Consider the following 20,961-nt stretch of genomic DNA (forward strand, 5'->3'; position numbering starts at 1 on the left):
AGTAGGAAATTAGCTGCTGAAATATTTTACATGTTATTCATATTATATATATATATATATATATATATATATATATATATATATATATATATATATATATATATATATATATATATATTTAAATAGTATTTCAGCACATGACTTTCTCAGTACGTGATATTTTTAGAACATAACATAAAAGTATATGGCATTTGACATTTTAAAAACATGAGAAAATCCTCGTTATTCGATGCTGTAGCGCACATATTCACTAGTTACTGGGGGGAAATAGGGAGTACCAAGATGGCGGCTGGTGGCTTCAAAGCGACTCGTTCAAACAGACGGTGGTTAGTACTCCAGTGGATACTAGAGCTCAGTGGTCCAGATGCGGTCCTGTGCTTCAGTGGTGCGTTCAGATACATTTGGTGCTTTTCATTACCCGAACTTCTAAAATACAAAGTTATCATCCATCCATCAGTTCATCAGTTCATCAGTTCATCCATCATCATCCGTCCATCCTTATTAACATAAACCTGCATATTTTTACATCAAAATCAAGACAAAGTGAGGGTCACAACAGAGGTGAACATCAACAGAAATTATTTTATTTTGAAAGTAAATTCTTTTGTTTTCTGACATAAGCAAAATACGTTTATTATATTTTTGAATGAAAACCTCATTTAATCATAATCACTTAGATTTAAACATCTGCTTCAGGGAGCTATTCACAGTTTCTTTACTCTGTTTTGGGATTAAATGATGCAGCAAAATTAAATAATCATATTTCTACATATATACACAACAAAGTAAAATATAAACAGAATATTTGATTAGAGGTCAAAAGCAGATGAAAACAGGAGCGCCTCCATATTTGACACAAACAGTTCTGGGCTCGGTTCATTAATGAGAACCAACATAATGTGAAGATGTGAGGATGAAGAGGCTGTTGATTAAAGAGGAAATCAGTAACACCAACCAGAACAACTCAACAGAAAATGACGGAAGCGTTTCCTGAATTTCACCATGACTTCCACGTATTTACAGTCTGTACACGTTCCAGCGCTGGAGCCTCCCGCTGCTCATTTCAGCACAACATGGAAGCCATCAGAGTTTTCATCTGTTTAAAGGGAACAGCAGGTCAGCTGGGTTCAGAGGAACACTCAGAGCGGTCTGAAGGTGGCGCTGTTGAGGGCCAGCAGCATATTTACCTCTGATGGTGCTGATGAGAAAACTGGCTTCTTCTCCCAAGTTCTGCACCATCTGAAACACAGCAGGTCGGTTCCTCTTTAATCAACACTCGTCAGGTTAGAGGATGGGTTCTGTACAGCAGAACCTGAAGGAATCCAGCCTGGTACCTCGTCAGAGACCAGGATGTGGATTCCTGTGGGTTTCTGTTGGTAGATCTGTGAGATCTGCTGTGGAGTGATGTTGTAGAGCCCAGCGATCTTCTCAGACAGGTCCACCAGTGTCCGCTCCTCCAGGTACAGAGCGTGGTAGACTGCAGAACACACAGAGGAACCGTTAGACGGATTCAGGTTCTGGGTCCAGATGGAAGACAACCAGCTGCTCAGTGTGACGACAGCTCTGCTGGAGTTCTGAAGGTATTAGTGATGGAGCTGTGGAACAGCCTCAGCTTCTGCAGGGGAACCGCTGCTGCAGAGGAACCGCTGCTGCAGAGGAACTGCTGCAGAGGAACCGCTGCTGCAGGGGAACCGCCGCTGCAGAGGAACCGCTGCTGCAGGGGAACCGCTGCTGCAGAGGAACCGCCGCTGCAGAGGAACTACTGCAGAGGAACCGCTGCTGCAGAGGAACCGCCGCTGCAGAGGAACTGCTGCAGGGGAACCGCTGCTGCAGAGGAACTGCTGCTGCAGGGGAACCGCTGCTGCAGGGGAACCGCTGCAGGGGAACCGCTGCTGCAGGGGAACCGCTGCTGCAGGGGAACCGCTGCTGCAGAGGAACCGCTGCTGCAGAGGAACCGCTGCTGCAGGGGAACCACTGCTGCAGGGGAACCACTGCTGCAGGGGAACCGCTGCTGCAGGGGAACCGCTGCAGGGGAACCGCTGCAGAGGAACCGCTGCTGCAGAGGAACCGCCGCTGCAGAGGAACCGCTGCTGCAGGGGAACCGCTGCTGCAGGGGAACCGCTGCTGCAGAGGAACCACTGCTGCAGGGGAACCGCTGCTGCAGAGGAACTGCTGCTGCAGAGGAACCGCTGCTGCAGAGGAACCGCTGCTGCAGGGGAACCGCTGCTGCAGAGGAACCGCTGCTGCAGAGGAACCGCTGCTGCAGAGGAACCGCCGCTGCAGAGGAACCGCCGCTGCAGAGGAACCGCCGCTGCAGGGGAACCGCCGCTGCAGAGGAACCGCCGCTGCAGAGGAACCGCTGCTGCAGAGGAACTACTGCAGAGGAACCGCTGCTGCAGAGGAACCGCTGCTGCAGAGGAACCGCTGCTGCAGGGGAACCGCTGCTGCAGGGGAACCGCCGCTGCAGAGGAACCGCCGCTGCAGAGGAACCGCTGCTGCAGAGGAACTACTGCAGAGGAACCGCTGCTGCAGAGGAACCGCTGCTGCAGGGGAACCGCTGCTGCAGGGGAACCGCTGCTGCAGGGGAACCGCTGCAGGGGAACCGCTGCAGAGGAACCGCTGCTGCAGAGGAACCACTGCTGCAGGGGAACCGCTGCTGCAGGGGAACCGCCGCTGCAGAGGAACCGCCGCTGCAGAGGAACCGCTGCTGCAGAGGAACTACTGCAGAGGAACCGCTGCTGCAGAGGAACCGCTGCTGCAGAGGAACCACTGCTGCAGGGGAACCGCTGCTGCAGGGGAACCGCTGCAGGGGAACCGCTGCAGAGGAACCGCTGCTGCAGAGGAACCGCCGCTGCAGAGGAACCGCCGCTGCAGAGGAACCGCTGCTGCAGGGTAACCGCTGCTGCAGAGGAACCGCCGCTGCAGAGGAACTACTGCAGAGGAACCGCTGCTGCAGGGGAACCGCTGCTGCAGAGGAACCGCTGCTGCAGAGGAACCGCCGCTGCAGAGGAACCGCCGCTGCAGAGGAACCGCTGCTGCAGAGGAACTACTGCAGAGGAACCGCTGCTGCAGAGGAACCGCTGCAGGGGAACCGCTGCTGCAGAGGAACTACTGCAGAGGAACCGCTGCTGCAGAGGAACTACTGCAGAGGAACCGCTGCTGCAGAGGAACCGCTGCAGGGGAACCGCCGCTGCAGAGGAACCGCCGCTGCAGAGGAACCGCCGCTGCAGAGGAACTACTGCAGAGGAACCGCTGCTGCAGGGGAACCGCTGCTGCAGAGGAACCGCTGCAGGGGAACCGCTGCTGCAGAGGAACTACTGCAGAGGAACCGCTGCTGCAGAGGAACTACTGCAGAGGAACCGCTGCAGAGGAACCGCTGCTGCAGAGGAACCGCTGCAGGGGAACCGCCGCTGCAGAGGAACCGCCGCTGCAGAGGAACCGCCGCTGCAGAGGAACTACTGCAGAGGAACCGCTGCTGCAGGGGAACCGCTGCTGCAGAGGAACCGCTGCTGCAGGGGAACCGCTGCTGCAGAGGAACCGCCGCTGCAGAGGAACTACTGCAGAGGAACCGCTGCTGCAGAGGAACCGCTGCTGCAGGGGAACCGCTGCTGCAGAGGAACCGCTGCTGCAGAGGAACCGCTGCTGCAGAGGAACCGCTGCTGCAGGGGAACCGCTGCTGCAGAGGAACCGCCGCTGCAGAGGAACTACTGCAGAGGAACCGCTGCTGCAGGGGAACCGCTGCTGCAGAGGAACCGCTGCTGCAGAGGAACCGCTGCTGCAGGGGAACCGCTGCTGCAGGGGAACTACTGCAGAGGTTCTTCACAGCTTGCATAAACTTTGATTTGAAAAGCTGGAGGAACCATGTCAGACCTCTGCTGGGTTTGGTTCATGAACAGTTTTCTGCTGCTCTCTATGCTGACTGGTAGGTTTTTAGACGCAGGTAGACTGGGTCGGGCTCTGTGACCCAGTTCTTCCCTGCTGCAGAACAGTTCTGACTGCCGGTTTTCATGTGCAACTCTGGGAGCAACGACACAACATGGAGGTCCAGAGTTTGTGAGTTTTAAACTGGAACTTTGGTCAAAGCCCAATAAAATGTATCCTCTCACACTGTGCTGTCAGAACCGAGCTAAAAGGAACCAGCGTGAGCTCCTACCGTCTCCAGCGCCGGGTTTCAGGGCAGCTTGGGTTCTGGTCTGCTGCTGACACACGTAGAGGGTGAGGCGGGGCTGGATGCTCCTGGAAGACAGCAGCAACAGGTTGAACAGTCGGGACGGACCAGAACCAAGTGGACTAATAGAACAATGTTCCTGAGAGGCAGACACCCCGTCTACTTTTAAGACTAATCTTAAAACTTTCCTTTGTGACAAAGCTTCTAGTCAGAGTGGCTCATGTTACCCTGAGCTACCTCTATAGTTATGCTGCTATAGGCTTAGGCTGCTGGAGGACATCAGGGTCTATTTCTCTCTCTCTGCTGAGTTCTCCTACTGCTCTCCAATCTGCATTGTTTGTTGTTATTTCAGCTTTTACCTTTTTGTTCTCTGTCATTTTTCTCTTCATAGAAGGTACACCTGGTCTGGTGTTCTGTTAGCTGTGACATCATCAGGGGAGGCAGATCATCCTCTATTACCATCTAACATAGAAAGTACTCCTGGGTCAATGTGAGCTTCTGTGCTTTCTGTGTCTCTGCTCTGTCTTCTCTAAGCCCCAGTGGGTGGAGGCAGATGAGCGTTCACACTGAGCCTGGTTCTGGTTCTGCTGGAGGTTCTCCTCCCTGTTAAAGGGGAGTTTTCCTCTCCACTGTCGCTTCATGCATGCTCAGTATGAGGGATTGCTGCAAAGCCATCAACAATGCAGACGACTGTCCACTGTGGCTCTACGCTCTTTCAGGAGGAGTGAATGCTGCTTGGAGAGACTTGATGCAACCTGCTGGGTTTCCTTAGAGAGGAAACTTTCTCACCAACCTGGAGGATCTGATGGAGTCTGACTTTGGAAAGAGACTTGAGATGATGTGACGTGGATTGGAGCTATATAGATACAATTTAATTTAATTTAACCTAATTTAGATTTATTGTGACGGCGGTGTGAGCGATCAACAGGGCCGTCCTAGAACCTGACCACCATGTTCTGGAAATGGTCCCAGCGGTTCTCCTCAGGACAGAAGGTCAGAGGTCTCAGCATCATGACGCCTCACCTTCCCTTCATCGTGTTAAAGAGACGGATGCCGTCCGCTGGACCACAGATCTGGATCAGGTCCTCCCGGCTCATCCTCAAGAGATCAGCTCCTGCAAACAGGAGCAGAAAGTTCTGCCTCTGAACTGTGATCAGACCCGACCGTCCCTCAGATTCTACAACCAGACCCAGTAGAGATGCACCGACCCGGCTGTTCTCTGAGCTGCCGGTTCTGATATTGACCGCTTCACAGTTCTTTTTCTGGGACTAAAACAAATAAAAGAGGTAAAAATGTGCAGCAGGTTCTTTGATAGAGGTTGCTGGTTGGAATCCAAGTGAAAAGGAAGAAAACTTCAAATTTCCACTAAAGGCATCAAAGAGTTTCTGAGTTTGAGAAGCAGACTGCTCCTGGTTCTGATCGGTTTAATCAACAGGGAACATCTATTCTCCAGAACCTGACCTGCAGATATCAGAACCGGTTATGGGAGAACAGGCCTGTTGATCGGTGCATGTCTAACATTCAGCTGTTCTTAGGAAGCACAGCTCCTTCCTGCTGGAAAACCAAGTGGAAAGTTCTGTTCTGTTCTGTTCTCTCGGGTTTGCAACACGTTATGGACTAAAACCCACCGGGTTCTGTTGGAGCGTGAAATGGACCGTCTCAGGCTGTGCAGCCAGAGTTGGAAGGCCTACCTGAAGCATCTACGTGCTCCTCTCCAGAGGAACGCAGCTATTAGGCTGCAGGCTAACTGGACCTCTACCCGAACCCGACCAAGACCCGGTCTGTGGACACACAATACCTTCAAAGGGACGCCTCCTGACCGGAGACCAGAACCTCCTCAGCCGGAGAGGAGCAGCGGCGCTCCTCCAGATCCCCCTGCCGTCCCACAGAGGAAAATCATTTCAGTTGCTGGATCCAGGATCTCAGTCCTGATCCGTACCTCAGGACCAGAAGTGAGGCCTGAAGCGGAGATGGACCGGTACATCCAGAACTTGTGGTCCGGTCCAGTCTGGATCAAGAGCCTCTTTACTGCAGACTAAAGCCTGGGGTGTGGATCCACCTGCTGCTCCATCCCTTTATCAACCAGGAACACAACAAGCCCCCTGAAGCTCCCTGCTTGACGCAGAGCGTGACCCTGACCTTTCACAGTTTGCAAAACCGAGAGCAGAGAGCAACAGAGAAGCAACGACTCTGATTTCCACTTGGATTTTCCAGCCGGCTCGGCAGGTTCCCACCACTTTTCTCCGTGTTACCTGAGAAGCTGGAGAAGAGCCTAGAGAAAGGCGAGAACCTGTGACGGTGCAGCCACTGCTGAGTGTCCTGCGGCGAGGACGACGGCAGGAGATGCTACATGTCAAAAAGAAGAAGAGTCCTTGAAATGAGTATTGCTGCACAGCATCCACTGTCTCCAAATATTGGCCTAAAGGAGATAAGAGAGCAAGATTAACACTTTCACACCGCTCCCCGTTACTTACATCCGAGCAGCCAGGCATGAACACCTCCGCGTGCCGGTTTGGAGAACAGTTGCTACAGAAACATGTGCATGAGGAAGAGAAACACAGGGTGATGATGATGATGATGATGATGATGATGATGATGAGCTGCTGAAACCCAACCCTGAGGTCCACTAATAACGTACTAAATCACAGCTGGGGCCCGTTTGCTACGGCTCAATAACTGCAGGAAAACCAGATTAGTTGAGGCGTTTTACCTCTAGCAGGGTCAATAACAGGGACTGCTCACTCTCGCCCCCTTCTGGCTCTGCGAGGCATTACTGAGCCCAGAAGGGAAAACCGAATCCTGACAAGCCCGGTCCAGAAGATGCTGGTTAATGTGACCAACTGCTGCTGACGTGCTGTCAGAACCAGAGGACACGAAGGCTGGGGAACAACCAGGACGCAGTCCAGTCCGTTTCTGCCAAGGAGGAAAGGTTCTTCAAGAAGTCCACAGAGGGACACGTTCAGGACATCCAGAGAAGGACAGCTCCAGGTCCTTTAGGTTGTCCAAAGAGGAACACGTTCAGGACGTCCACAGAGGGACAGCTCCAGGTCCTTCAGGTTGTCCAAAGAGGGACGGCTCCAGGTCCTTCAGGGTGTTCATACATAGAGACGGGTCCTGGTCCTTCAGGGTGTCCACAGAGGGATGGGTCCAGGTCCTTCAGGGTGTTCACAGAGGAACACGTTCAGGACGTCCACAGAGGGACACGTCCAGGTCCTTCAGGTTGTCCAAAGAGGGACGGGTCCTGGTCCTTCAGGTTGTCCAAAGAGGGACGGGTCCTGGTCCTTCAGGGTGTCCACAGAGGAACACGTTCAGGACATCCACAGAGGGACAGGTCCTGGTCCTTCAGGATGTCTACAGAGGGACAGGTCCAGGTTCTTCAGGATGTCCACAGAGGGACGGGTCCAGGTCCCTAAGGATGTCCACAGACGGACAGTCCAGGACCTTCAGGGTGTCCACAGGGGGACGGGTCCAGGTTCTTCAGGATGTCTACAGAGGGACAGGTCCAGGTTCTTCAGGATGTCCACAGAGGGACGGGTCCAGGTCCCTAAGGATGTCCACAGACGGACAGTCCAGGACCTTCAGGGTGTCCACAGGGGGACGGGTCCAGGTTCTTCAGGGTGTCCATAGGGGGACGGTTCCAGGTCCTTCATGATGTCCACAGAGGGACAGGTCCTGGTCCTTCAGGATGTCTACAGAGGGACAGGTCCAGGTTCTTCAGGATGTCCACAGAGGGACGGGTCCAGGTCCCTAAGGATGTCCACAGACGGACAGTCCAGGACCTTCAGGGTGTCCACAGGGGGACGGGTCCAGGTTCTTCAGGGTGTCCACAGGGGGACGGTTCCAGGTCCTTCATGATGTCCACAGGGGGATGGGTCCTGGTCCTTCGGGATGTCCACAGGGGGACGGGTCCAGGTCCTTCGGGATGTCCACAGGGGGACGGGTCCAGGTTTTTCAGGATGTCCACAGGGGGACGGGTCCAGGTCCTTCGGGATGTCCACAGGGGGACAGGTCCAGGTTCTTCAGGATGTCCACAGAGGGATGGGTTCAGGTCCTTCAGGGTGTCCACAAGGGGACGGTTCCAGGTCCTTCAGGTTGTCCACAGGGGGACAGGTCCAGGTCCTTCAGGATGTCCACAGAGAGAGGGGTCCAGGTTCTTCAGGGTGTCCACAGGGGGACAGGTCCAGGTTCTTCAGGATGTCCACAGAGGGATGGCTCCAGGTCCTTCAGGGTGTCCACAGGTAGACGGGTCCAGGTCCTTCAGGATGTCCACAGGGGGACGGTTCCAGGTCCTTCGGGAGGTCCACAGAGGGACGGGTCCTGGTCCTTCGGGATGTCCACAGAGGGACGGGTCCTGGTCCCTAAGGATGTCCACAGAGGGACGGGTCCTGGTCCTTCAGGGTGTCCACAGAGGGATGGGTCCAGGACCTTCAGGGTGTCCATATAGGGACGGGTCCCGGTTCTTCAGGTTGTCCACAGAGGGATGGCTCCAGGTCCTTCAGGGTGTCCACAGGTAGACGGGTCCAGGTCCTTCAGGATGTCCACAGGGGGACGGTTCCAGGTCCTTCGGGAGGTCCACAGAGGGACGGGTCCTGGTCCTTCGGGATGTCCACAGAGGGACGGGTCCTGGTCCCTAAGGATGTCCACAGAGGGACGGGTCCTGGTCCTTCAGGGTGTCCACAGAGGGATGGGTCCAGGACCTTCAGGGTGTCCATATAGGGACGGGTCCCGGTTCTTCAGGTTGTCCACAGCGGGACGGGTCCCTGTCCTTCAGGATGTCCACAGAGGGACGGGTCCAGGTCCCTAAGGATGTCCACAGAGGGACGGGTAGTGGTCCCTAAGGATGTCCACAGAGGGACGGGTCCTGGTCCTTCGGGGTGTTTATAGAGGGACGGGTCCAGGACCTTCAGGGTGTCCACAGATGGACGGGTCCAGGACCTTCAGGGTGTCCACAGATGGACGGGTCCAGGACCTTCAGGGTGTCCACAGATGGACGGGTCCAGGACCTTCAGGGTGTCCACAGGGGGACGGGTCCAGGTCCTTCAGGATGTCCACAGGGGGACGGGTCCAGGTCCTTCAGGAAGTGCACAGAGGGACGGGTCCAGGTCTTTCAAGATGTCCACAGGGGGATGGTTCCAGGTCCTTCAGGATGTCCACAGAGGGACGGGTCCTGGTCATTCGGGATGTCCACAAGGGGACGGTTCCAGGTCCTTTAGGATGTCCACATAGGGACGGGTTCAGGTCCTTCAGGATGTCCACAGGGGGACGGGTCCAGGTCCTTCAGGATGTCCACAGGGGGACGGTTCCAGGTCCTTCAGGATGTCCACAGGGGGATGGGTCCAGGTCCTTCAGGGTGTCCACAGGTAGACGGGTCCAGGTCCTTCAGGATGTGCACAGAGGGACGGGTCCAGGTCCTTCAGGATGTCCACAGGGGGACGGGTCCAGGTCCTTCAGGATGTCCACAGGGGGACGGGTCCAGGTCCTTCAGGATGTCCACAGGTAGACGGGTCCAGGTCCTTCAGGATGTCCACAGGGGGACGGTTCCAGGTCCTTCAGGATGTCCACAGAGGGACGGCTCCAGGTCCTTTAGGGTGTCTATAGAGGGACGGGTCCAGGACCTGGGTCCAGGTCCTTCAGGGTGTCCACATCGGGACAGGTCCCTGTCGGTTCTTTCAGAACCAACCGTTCTGGACTGAAGCGACTCTGTAGAGAGCTCTGGGCCGAGGTGTTGGGAACTGGTGCTGTACAAATAAAACTGGACCAACTCTGAACAGAACCTGCCGCACTCTTCAGATTTTCAGAGGAATCATTTCTCCTAATTCTCCTAAAATCCCAATAAAACAGAACGGCCAGCTCAGCTCTAAACTAAACCGGGCCGACAGAACCCCTTTCTGACACCAACACGGGCTCCAAGAGAACCAAAAACTAAGGTGAACTATCTCAGCACCAGCGGGTCAGGCCTCAGTTCTGGTGGCGCTATAGAAAGACCTGGACCTGGTGGGTAGCGGGTCAGCAGCTCGGTCCTTTACTTCTAGCAAACAAATTAAAGTTTTTTTCTGCTGCTAGCAGAGACACAGTTGAGGAGAACCAGAGACGGGTCAGAACTTACCCCTCAGTGAAGGAGCAGGGTGTTGGTGAGCTGTGGTAGACGGGCGAAGGAGTGCTGCTGGTGCTCTGGTTGCTCAGGCTGAAGGTGTCGGGCCACGGGGAGCACTGGGACACACACCGGACATCTTTCAGAACATCTCAGTCCAAACATGGTTCTGGACTCACAGGAACAAAATCCTACATAAACAGCAGGTGAATCCTGCACCTAGATCAGAGGCTTATTTTAAAGCTGAATGCAGCTGGTTCTGTTAGCCTCCCTGTTAGCTCAGGCTAAGAGGAAAGAGGCTTCAACAGAACCAGGACTTCAGGGTAAAAGCTGAACACTGCCACTGTTGTGCCATATTGACGCCATGATGAATAATTGATGTCAGATTGAATTCTGAACAGTAGTATGGAGGAGGTAACAAAATGAATTCTACCCCTGCTGCAAACATGAGACCCTCAGAGGCACAAAGGACCTCCCCTCTCAGCAGGATGCTCCTGTGGACCAACCCCTCACAGATAAAAGGTCAGAGCACGTCTGATCACCCCTCTCTCAGAATCTCACTTCAGACTCCAAGCTGCCCAGACCACCTCTCCCTGGACCTTCCTTACTCCTGAGACAGAGGAAGAGGCCTGAACAACCACGGGCCCTGGCCAGGCCTGACCGACGCACAAGCCAGCACCTGGGAGAAAGCCCTCGTCACCCTGGGGACATGTCCGGACAAATCAGAGTTAAGTCTGCTGTCTTAACCTCAGCGTGAGGAGCAGGAGGAAGAAATCCTGCCACGCCAAAAACAGCTTTGTTTATTTCTCCTCAGCCTTTACAGGGAAGTGAACCCCAGAAGGAGCTGGAAAGCCGACAAAGGGCCCGCTTTGGAATGTGAGGAGAATCTGCTTAAATCAGACTGCATCCAGGTTAGAGAACATGGCAGAGACCAGGCCTCCGATCCCGACCACGCTTCGCCAAGCTCCACGACCACGCTGTTGGTTAGCTCATAGCTGCAGAGCTAAGCCACTAGCCCACTGCTGAAGGAACGACTGTTCCCCTTTCACTGTTTTTTAGTGCTCCTTCCTTGGATGGCCAAAGTGGACAGAACTCACATGAGGCGCTGACAGGTTTGGGCAGAGAAACCAGAGGGAGACGTAAAAAAGGTTTATTGGGAAATGATGTGTGATGCAGGACACATTGTTGCTTTAAAACAAAGGGCTAACGGAATAGCTCATTGCTAGCAGTCGGTACCGTGTCATTGTCGAGTGTGTTTTCATGGTTATAACAAAGGTTATCTCCACAAGCTTTTCATACATTGATGGGACATTAATGTTTGCCTTATCCGGCCCATTCATTATGACTAAATATAAAGCTAAAGTCTTTAAAGTTAATGCCGAAAACCCGTTAGCCAAAATGCTATTAGCTTCTGTTAACATACGGTTCCGGACATTCAAAAGAAGCTTGTTATAATGCTTAACCGTTCTGCTCGGCCATCCTTCAATAGAGCTATGAGCCTTATTCCTGCAATAATATTGAATATTAATGTGGCTTAAAGGCAATTTTGATAACTTTAGACTTTAACCGATTTAGCGACAGATCGCTACAGCGACTCCTAGCGCCCGGAGGTAGAATCGCATGAACAAAGGCAAGCGATCCTAAAGGGAATGATTTTAATGAGCAAATCAAATGTTATTTCCTTAAATAATGTTTTGTTTAGCTCAGGATTTGCATTGTGAATGGGTTGAAACATGTCAAATGTTGTTCTGATTTAGTCAAACTAATTTAACCCAAATTTACCTTCTTTAAGTTGAACTTTGGTTCTTTAACTTAAACAAAATATTATTTCATCAAATAATGTTTTGTTTAACTCAGGATTCACATTGTGAATGGATTGAAACACATGCCAAATGTTTTCCTAAATTAGTTAGGCTAATTTAACTCCATTCCATGTTTTTTTAAATCAGATCTGCAGTGAACGGGATTCGCTGAATTATTCTGATTATAATCAACCACTTTTGTTTTGTCTTTTGTCCTGTTTTTGCATGTAAATAGTTCCTTAGCTTAGTTTTTTATCTTCATTTTGCTTAGTATTTTAGTTTCACTAGCCTAGTAGAGAGGATTTGTTCATTGATGTATCTGTTATTAAATTCTTGAACTTGAAAAGAAGTTGTCACTCCTTTATTCTGTGTGTTTGCAGGGTTTGCTGTTAAAAGATCACTAGTGCTCAAATTCATCGCTTTCAACCATTGTCTTGATATTAGCTCTATATAGAGCTGATCATCACCATGCAATACTTAACAGACAGAGAGTTATTTAATAAACATTAAATAACTTTAAACAGTGTATAATTGCACAACAGCCACCATAGCTAACCACAGCTCAGAGGGCTGTTTGGGTCGTAATCTGGGCCGTGGCGCCGACCCAGTTGAGGCCCGCAGGGTCCGATTTACAGCTCGGATTACCGGGTCAAGCACCTGCAGAACCGGACCAATACTACACTGTGGCTCTGACCCAGTAGGGTGTAAACAGGACTTTCTGTTAAAGAGATGGTTCATGAGCAGAACCACTTCTTTCTGGACCAAAGGTTTACTGCCGGTTCTCCTGGTCGGACCCAACATTACATCACATCCTTCCAGTTAAAGGTCTACCAGAATAACAGAACCTGCTGGTCCAACAGAACATTCAGGTCCAATCATTGATCAGTGGAGCAGACTGGTGTTAACCATTAACGTGATGATGTAACCTGGTTCAAACTGCAGCCAGACCGGCCGGTTCTGATCCGATAAAACAAGGATGTAGCTCAGCTCACCTCCTTCAGCAGCGTGGTCTCATGGGACGGCTGGTACTTCTCCCGGTCCTCAGGTGTCTTCTTCTCCATCTTCTCCCGGTCTGTCTTCAGTTTGCGATCTGCTCCTTTGGGCTTCAGAACCAGAACACTGAATTGGACCACTGCGAGTACAGCCTACATGTTCACGCTGAGCTGTTGAAGGCAGCAGACCTTGAAGACCTTGACCTGACAGCTGGCAGAATGGACGTGCTCCAGGTGCTCCCCGTGTTCGTTGGAGGTAAAGGTGTCCACCTGGATGCGGAACGGCACGCCCTTCTCGCCGCCATGCTTCCTGGCGGTGAACTCGGTGCTGATGCAGTTCACCTGGGAGACAAACCACAGTGAAGCCAAACACAGAACGCCGCCGGTACCCACCAGGAGTCCGTCAGTACCTGGATAAAGACTGAGGCGTTCTTCAGCGGGTCCCAGAGGAACTCGATGGTGTTGAGGTGTAGAGGGTCTGAGCGAGGTTCTATGATCCCCACCGAGAGCGGGATATCTGCAAGAAGGACACTCGGTTCTTCATCTGGTAACATCCCCCACCCTCTCCTCATTTCAAAGGTTCTGATCATCTGGACCTGAAGGCAAGTCTGGTTCTGGTGGTCAGAAGATCAATCCCAAAAACCTCAGAGTGAGCTCCTCAGGGGAAGCAGGAAAGGTGTGGTGAACACACCGCCAAGACAGAAAGACATCAGCAATGACCTCAGAGCAGCAGCTGCTGTCCATCAACCTGGGAGAGGTCAAAGGTCATACCCAGACCATTTGAGTCCATCATCCTGCAGAGAGGAACATTATTCCAGGAGGAGAACATCTCAGCAGGATGGAGGTCCAGCAGGTTCAGCCCAAGGTCTGGCTGCTGGAAGGTTGGAGGAGAAAGCCTCTTCTCTCCAGAACCAAGATGGCAGCAGGACTGATGTCAGCAGAGCTGCACCTGGAGGAAGGACCAGACTCCTGGACGAGGAGACCAGAGATGGAGAGACAGCAAGCTCAATTTGTGGCAGTGGCAGGTCGTTCTGGCACGGTGTAGTACTGGCGGCTGCCACTAGAGACTGTCACCTGCCAGTAGGGGCAGCCAGTGGCATGTGCCGTTCAATCACGTAAATGTCACATAATGAACAGTTTGTTAAGCAATAACATCACAGTTTCGAAAAAACAAGCTGTCTAGCGATAATATAACTCAGTATTTTGCCGAGAACCGGCTCTGTCAGCCCCCTAAACGGCGGCCGTGGACGTGGGAGCTGATGTGACAGCCTAGTGGCAGGAGCGCCAGACTGTCACCTGCCAGTAGGGTGACAGTCTCTAGTGGCAGCTGCCAGTACTACGCCGTGCCAGCCCGACCTGTCACCGGAAGTGCCAGAACGACCTGCCACTGCCACAAATTGAGCTCGGCCTTGCCTGAGAGATGCTGGACCATGGTGGATGGAACCATGGTTGACAGAACCATGATGGACAGAACCATGATGAAGGAACCATGATGGACAGAATCATGATGGACAGAACCATGGTTGACAGAACCATGATGGAGGAACCATGATGGACAGAACCATGATGAAGGAACCATGATGGACAGAACCACGATGGACAGGACCATGGTGGACAGAACCATGGAGGAGGAACCCAGACAGCAGATCATCACAACCACCTCATTAAGTGTAAAGCACGGTGGATGAGGGATAATGATCTGGGCTTACAGTCATGAACTCTTCCCACCAAAGGGCTGGACCTTCTGGACCTTCAGACAATTGAGCAAGAACCTCAAAGAACTCAAGCATCGGGGGAAAGAAGAACAGACCAAAGTTCCTCCACAGAGGACGCGAGTACCTGATATCCAGAACCGCTGCCGAAGGAGGTTCCCACGGATTATGGTCAGGAGAACCTGATTTCATCACCTACTTCTTCTGGATTTTGAGATGTTCCTCTCTGCATGAGATGCCATAAAGAGCTTCATGGCATCTCATGTGTCCACGTGGAATTAGAGCTCATCTTAGAACCAGCAGAACCAGGACCAGCAGAACCTCTTAGACCAGGATAATTGAACTGGTGAAGGCTGCTTGAGACAAAGGTCTCCAGGACGGAGCAGAAGGTCTCCAGCCATCATGTCTGGTTGTGACTGGAGGAGAAAGCTTCAGGTAGTCTGTAGAGAACTCACCGATATCCAAGATGCGGTCTCCGGGTCGGTTCCACCTCCATCCCTCCAGCTGCTGGTGTTCCATGTACTGCAGGCGCCGGTCATGGAACACGATGCGGACGATGCTCTGCGGAGAAGCAGGAGCCGGTTTCAGGCTGGAGAACATCTGCCGCCGGCTCAGACAATCATTCGTGGACGTTCACAGAAGGAGGAGAATTTAACGGAGCTACAACAACCTGGGAATAAAGACAAAGACCTTCTCCCCCGGTTCTCCAGGCTGGGTTCCCTCCAGACCCATCAGGTGTGGAGGACCTTCAAGGAGACGTCAGTTTCTCCTGCAGCTTCTAGCCTCTGGAGGCCCTGAGCAGAGAAGGTCTGTGTCTTGTTCCCTCACGCGGCCCAGCAGAACCGGGCAGAACGTTGCTGCGGCTGATTAACCCGCCGGCCTGTGACTCTCTGCTCCCCTGGAGACGTTTATGGGAGGAGGTTCACGTCTGACTGAGGAGGAGACGTCACATCTGGCCGTGTTTGCAGAGCCGCCACCTGCCACATGTTTACAGACGCCACAGGTGAGCGGCGCCGCCGGCAGGAACCGCTCACACAGAACCCGACCAGCAGAACCGACCAGACCTTCAGCACGGTCACACGGTTCAAACTGCTACTGGGTTCCATCCTTGGCTCAGAACATTTACAGCGGGGCAGACGTTCTGCCGCCCGGTGCTGAAGGAACCCGGTGAGGCGGAGCAGGAGGAAGCAGACAGGTGTGAAGGAGACGCACCTGAGAGGACGGTGCGTTCAGGGACCTGCCACAGAGCAGGAAAGTGGAGAGAGAGATGCTGCACCTACCTTCACACACCTGCTGACACCTGAGCACTCGGCCAGCTTCCTGCTGAGCACGCGCAGTTCGTAGGACTGACCTACGACATCAAGGAGAACCCGGTTAGAACATCTCACGCTGAGGTGGTTCTGATGACCCACACACCCAGGAGGTACCAGGACCCACACCAGCAGAACCGCTGGCTGGGCCCTGCAGGACCACCGTGACCTAAGCTACCTGGGCCGGTTCTGATCCATCGGGCCAGGAGGTCCGCACCTCTGGAACCAGAACCTGAGCAGCTGCTGGGTCTAGATCAGCTCACAGAACCTTCTGAGCTCATAGCCAGACCCAGAAGTCAGACATCAGCTCTCAGGTGCTAGGAGGAGGAGGAGGAGGAAGAGGAGGAAGAGCGGGTCTTCCTCCTCTTCCTCCTCCTCGGAGGCCAGCTCCTCAGGGAGGCCGGGGCCACTGGGGGAACTCGGACCAGGGTTCTGGAGAACGTGCTTCGGCTGCCTGGTCAGAACCCTGGTGGTGCAATCTGAGCAGAACCAGAACCCAATTCACTCCACCGGTTCTGGGCCAAATAAATGGTCGGTTGGAGCGGCGCCGCCCGGTGTGGGCGTGGCACCAGGTAGAAACAGGCTGCCGGACCCATCCAGAACCCTGCAGCGACCATCCGTGTTCTGGCTCCTGGTCCGATGTGAAGGGAGAACCAAAGCAGGGAACCCTAAAATGATGATTAACTGCTCTGTGTTCCCTGAAGGGAGATCGCTTCGACCCAAACGGATCAGTCTGGTTCTACTGTAGCCCAGAGGTTCTGGGTTCTGGTAGGTCTGGTTCTGGGTTCTGGTCGGTCTGGGCCTGTTGTAGCCCAGAGGTTCTGGGTTCTGGTCGGTCTGGTTCTGGGTTCTGGTAGGTCTGGGCCTGCTGTAACCCAGAGGTTCTGGGTTCTGGTCGGTCTGGTTCTGGGTTCTGGTGGGTCTGGGCCTGAACCTGGAGAACATGGAGATCAGACTTGTAAACTTCAACAGTCATGATGCGTCCATAAAGTTCTGGAGAACCTTGTGATGGATCTTCATGGAACCTGATCTGCAGGCGTCTCAGAACCTTTTTCAATCGTTTTGGGTTCTTATGAACCGCTTTAGACCCAGATCTACACCCTGCTGGGACCGGGTCAGAACTCACCTCCACCAGCTGGGTTCTGGAGAACATCACCAACCCTCTGGCTCTCAGCGCCGGTCCCACCAGGCGGAACCAGGGGTATGTAAACTTCTGACTAATCTAGAAATGACAGCAACGTTCTAAAACTTCTAGAACCGTTCTGACCCTGAAGGAACCGCAGTGACCCTGAAGGAACCGTACTGACTCTGAAGGAACCGTTCTGACCCTGAAGGAACCGCCGTGACCCTGAAGGAACCTCTGTGACCCTGAAGGAACCTCTGTGACCCCGAGGGAACCGTTCTGACCCCGAAGGAACCGTTCTGACCCTGAAGGAACCATTCTGACCCTGAAGGAACCATTCTGACCCTGAAGGAACCGTTCTGAAGTCATCCGGTGAATTATGACTTTCAACGTTTTCATGGAGTATAATTCAGCATTAAGAGATTAACGAGGGTAAAATGGTCACATGACGGCCAAAGTTTAGACCAATCACAGCGCAGTGTAACGTTAACATAGTAAAAACTTTTTAAAGGTTAGGAGTTAGTCACATTTATGACATTTTAAACAAGTTTGCATTAAAAGTGTCTTAATTGAAAGAAAAGTGTTTTAGTTTTTTAATTCTTAAGGAATGGATGATCATTGGTGGTTTTTAACGAGTTCTCTGCATCAGAACCTGCAGACGGAGGAATAAAGCCTGAGAGGGAAATAAGCTGCAAGTTTAATAAAACTGAAAACATGTTTGATTTTTCTCAGCTGACTTCCAGCTTAATGAAGCTGGACCTGGTGATCAGCCTGGATCAGAACCAAGTTCTTTTGGTGATCAGCCTGGATCAGAACCGAGTTCTTTTGGTGATCAGCCTGGATCAGAACCGGGTTCTTTTGGTGATCAGCCTGGATCAGAACCGGGTTCTTTTGGTGATCAGCCTGGATCAGAACAGAGTTCTTTTGGTGATCAGCCTGGATCAGAACCGGGTTCTTTTGGTGATCAGCCTGGATCAGAACCGAGTTCTTTTAGTGATCAGCCTGGATCAGAACCGAGTTCTTTTAGTGATCAGCCTGGATCAGAACCGAGTTCTTTTGGTGATCAGCCTGGATCAGAACCGAGTTCTTTTGGCGGGACCCTGCTGGACCCGGCTCACCTTGGTTCAGGTAGGACAGCGTCTCCTCCTGCTGCTTGACGGCGGGCGACGTGGCGGCGCACAGGACGTACTGGAAGGGAGGCCGCTTCCCGCCGCTCTCGGCCCGCAGCCGGGCCTCCTCGTTCTTCAGGAACGGCGCCAGGGCCTCCCTGGTGGAAGGACAGAGGAGACACGTCCTGACTGACTGGAGGCTTTCTCTGCTCCTCCTCAGGCTAGAAACCTCATCATTCAGCTGTAAATCCTCCCTGCCGTGGTCCAGAGGCCCGCGGGCCGGTTCTGGACGCTGCCTAGCGTCACCGTGTGGGACTTTGTGCAGATTATGAGGCAATAAAAGGTCCTAGAGCAGCAGGAGCAGATAAAGAGCAGATAAAGGCCGTTTTAATCTAATCAGCCAGTCAGAGGAACCGACGACCCAAACATGCAGAACCAGAGAAGTCTGGAAAAGGTCCGGTTTGTCTGCAGCCTGGATGAAAGCGGTCTTCAAAGCCCTGAGGCAGCAGGAGGTGCAGCGCCTCCGCCCGGCTTTACCTGATGTAGCTGCTGGAGTGCTGGTGGTAGGGCTCGGGCTGCGGGTGGCAGAACAGCATGTTCTCCAGCTCAGAGGCGTCTCCCAGGACAACAGCAACGGATGTCGGACCTCGCTCGGCGCCGGCTGGCTTCCCCCAGAACCCGCCGCACGCCTCTTATACCGTCTGCTGATGTCACCGCCGTCATGGCTTCGCTGGCCCGGGGAGGCGGGGCTTGCTCACACACCTCCTCCTGCGGTACCAATGCCTGTCCTGCATGGGGGAGACCTGGACAGGGGGCGGTTCTGGTCCAGTAGGCCCGCCAGCAGGCTGCTCCTACTGTACTGTGTGATCAGAGGCTCCTGCTGCAGATGTCTGACAGGACCCGGATCCAAAGTCTGCTCCGGTTAATGTTTACCGGAGCCGCTGCGGCGCTCAGAACCCGGTGGACACCCGGACCCAGAAATGACTAACTACCGCTGCGGCTCCCGGACAAAGTCCAGCCAGGAAGAACCCTCCGTGTTCTCCGTTAGAACGTCCAAGCAGTGGAAAAGTATGTGCACCCCTACAGGAACGTTTCATTAAAGCAACGTGAAAAAGACGCCAGAGTGAAACCATGACGGCCTTCTAAAGCAGGGGTGTCCAACATGTGGCCCGGGGGCCGCCCCTGGCCCCTAGGCTGATGCTGTGAGGGCCCTGATGGATGTAAAGGGCGGAGCACAAAGTTCTCTGATGGATGCAAAGGGTGGAGCACATGGGGCCCTAATGGATGCAAAGGGCGGAGCACATGGGGCCCTAATGGATGCAAAGGGCGGAGCACATGGGGCCCTAATGGATGCAAAGGGTGGAGCACATGGAGCCCTAATGGATGCAAAGGGCGGAGCACATGGGGCCCTAATGGATGCAAAGGGTGGAGCACATGGAGCCCTAATGGATGCAAAGGGTGGAGCACATGGAGCCCTAATGGATGCAAAGGGCGGAGCACATGGGGCCCTAATGGATGCAAAGGGTGGAGCACATGGAGCCCTAATGGATGCAAAGGGCGGAGCACATGGAGCCCTAATGGATGTAAAGGGTGGAGCACATGGGGGCCTGATGGATGCAAAGGGCGGAGCACATGGAGCCCTAACGGATGCAAAGGGCGGAGCACATGGGGCCCTAATGGATGCAAAGGGTGGAGCACATGTGAGCCTGATGGATGTAAAGGGCGGAGCACATGGGGCCTGATGGATGTAAAGGGCGGAGCACATGTGGGCCTGATGGATGTAAAGGGCGGAGCACATGGGGCGCTAATGGATGCAAAGGGCGGAGCACATGTGGGCCTGATGGATGCAAAGGGCGGAGCACATGGGGCCCTAATGGATGCAAAGGGCGGATGACATGTGGGCCTGATGGATGTAAAGGGCGGAGCACATGTGGGCCCTAATGGATGCAAAGGGCGGATGACATGTGGGCCTGATGGATGTAAAGGGCGGAGCACATGTGGGCCTGATGGATGTAAAGGGCGGAGCACATGGGGCTCTGATGGATGTAAAGGGCGGAGCACATGTGGGCCCTAATGGATGCAAAGGGCGGAGCACATGGGGCTCTGATGGATGTAAAGGGCGGATGGCATGTGGGCCTGATGGATGTAAAGGGCGGAGCACATGGGGCTCTGTTGGATGCAAAGTGCGGAGCACACGGGGCCCTGATGGATGCAAAGGGCGGAACACATGGGGCTCTGATGGATGCAAAGGGCGGAGCACACGTGGGCCTGATGGATGTAAAGGGCGGAGCACATGGGGCCCTAATGGATGCAAAGGGCGGAGCACATGGGGCCTGATGGATGTAAAGGGCGGAGCACATGGGGCTCTGATGGATGTAAAGGGCGGAGCACATGGGGCTCTGATGGATGCAAAGGGCGGAGCACATGTGGGCCTGATGGATGTAAAGGGAGGAGCACATGGGGCCCTAATGGATGCAAAGGGCGGAGCACATGTGGGCCTGATGGATGTAAAGGGTGGAGCACATGGGGCCTGATGGATGTAAAGGGCGGAGCACATGGGGCCCTAATGGATGCAAAGGGCGGAGCACATGTGGGCCTGATGGATGTAAAGGGCGGAGCACATGGGGCCTGATGGATGTAAAGGGCGGAGCACA

The 20,961-nt window shown here is 53.6% G+C and overlaps 1 protein-coding gene across 1 annotated transcript; it reads right to left on the reverse strand.

The window, feature by feature from the left end:
* Positions 1–575: 575 nt before the first annotated feature.
* tfcp2l1 (transcription factor CP2-like 1) lies at positions 576–19,521 on the reverse strand. Its single transcript, XM_036132589.1, has 15 exons — positions 18,845–19,521; positions 18,317–18,465; positions 16,046–16,116; positions 15,221–15,326; positions 13,464–13,570; positions 13,243–13,395; positions 13,054–13,164; positions 10,275–10,378; positions 6,643–6,694; positions 6,421–6,514; positions 5,192–5,282; positions 4,154–4,236; positions 1,335–1,477; positions 1,188–1,239; positions 576–1,096 (listed from the first exon to the last, which is right to left on the reverse strand). The coding sequence occupies exons 1-15, from the start codon at positions 18,901–18,903 to the stop codon at positions 1,059–1,061; spliced, it is 1,413 nt and encodes a 470-aa protein (XP_035988482.1). The 5' UTR covers positions 18,904–19,521; the 3' UTR covers positions 576–1,058.
* Between the last annotated feature and the right edge of the window lie 1,440 nt (positions 19,522–20,961).

This window comes from Fundulus heteroclitus, unplaced genomic scaffold (assembly GCF_011125445.2).
Source record: "Fundulus heteroclitus isolate FHET01 unplaced genomic scaffold, MU-UCD_Fhet_4.1 scaffold_53, whole genome shotgun sequence".
Classification (NCBI taxonomy): Eukaryota; Metazoa; Chordata; class Actinopteri; order Cyprinodontiformes; family Fundulidae; genus Fundulus; species Fundulus heteroclitus.

Bases quoted from the DNA above. Each gene is read 5' to 3' on its own strand.
- tfcp2l1 (XM_036132589.1), bottom strand. From the start codon at position 18,903: ATGCTGTTCTGCCACCCGCAGCCCGAGCCCTACCACCAGCACTCCAGC. The intron at 13,165-13,242 runs GTCTGCTGCCTT...CTGGTTCTGAAG, and splicing joins GTCAGGTCAAGGTCTTCAAG to CCCAAAGGAGCAGATCGCAA. The intron at 1,240-1,334 runs GTACCAGGCTGG...GCTGTGTTTCAG, and splicing joins ACATCCTGGTCTCTGACGAG to ATGGTGCAGAACTTGGGAGA.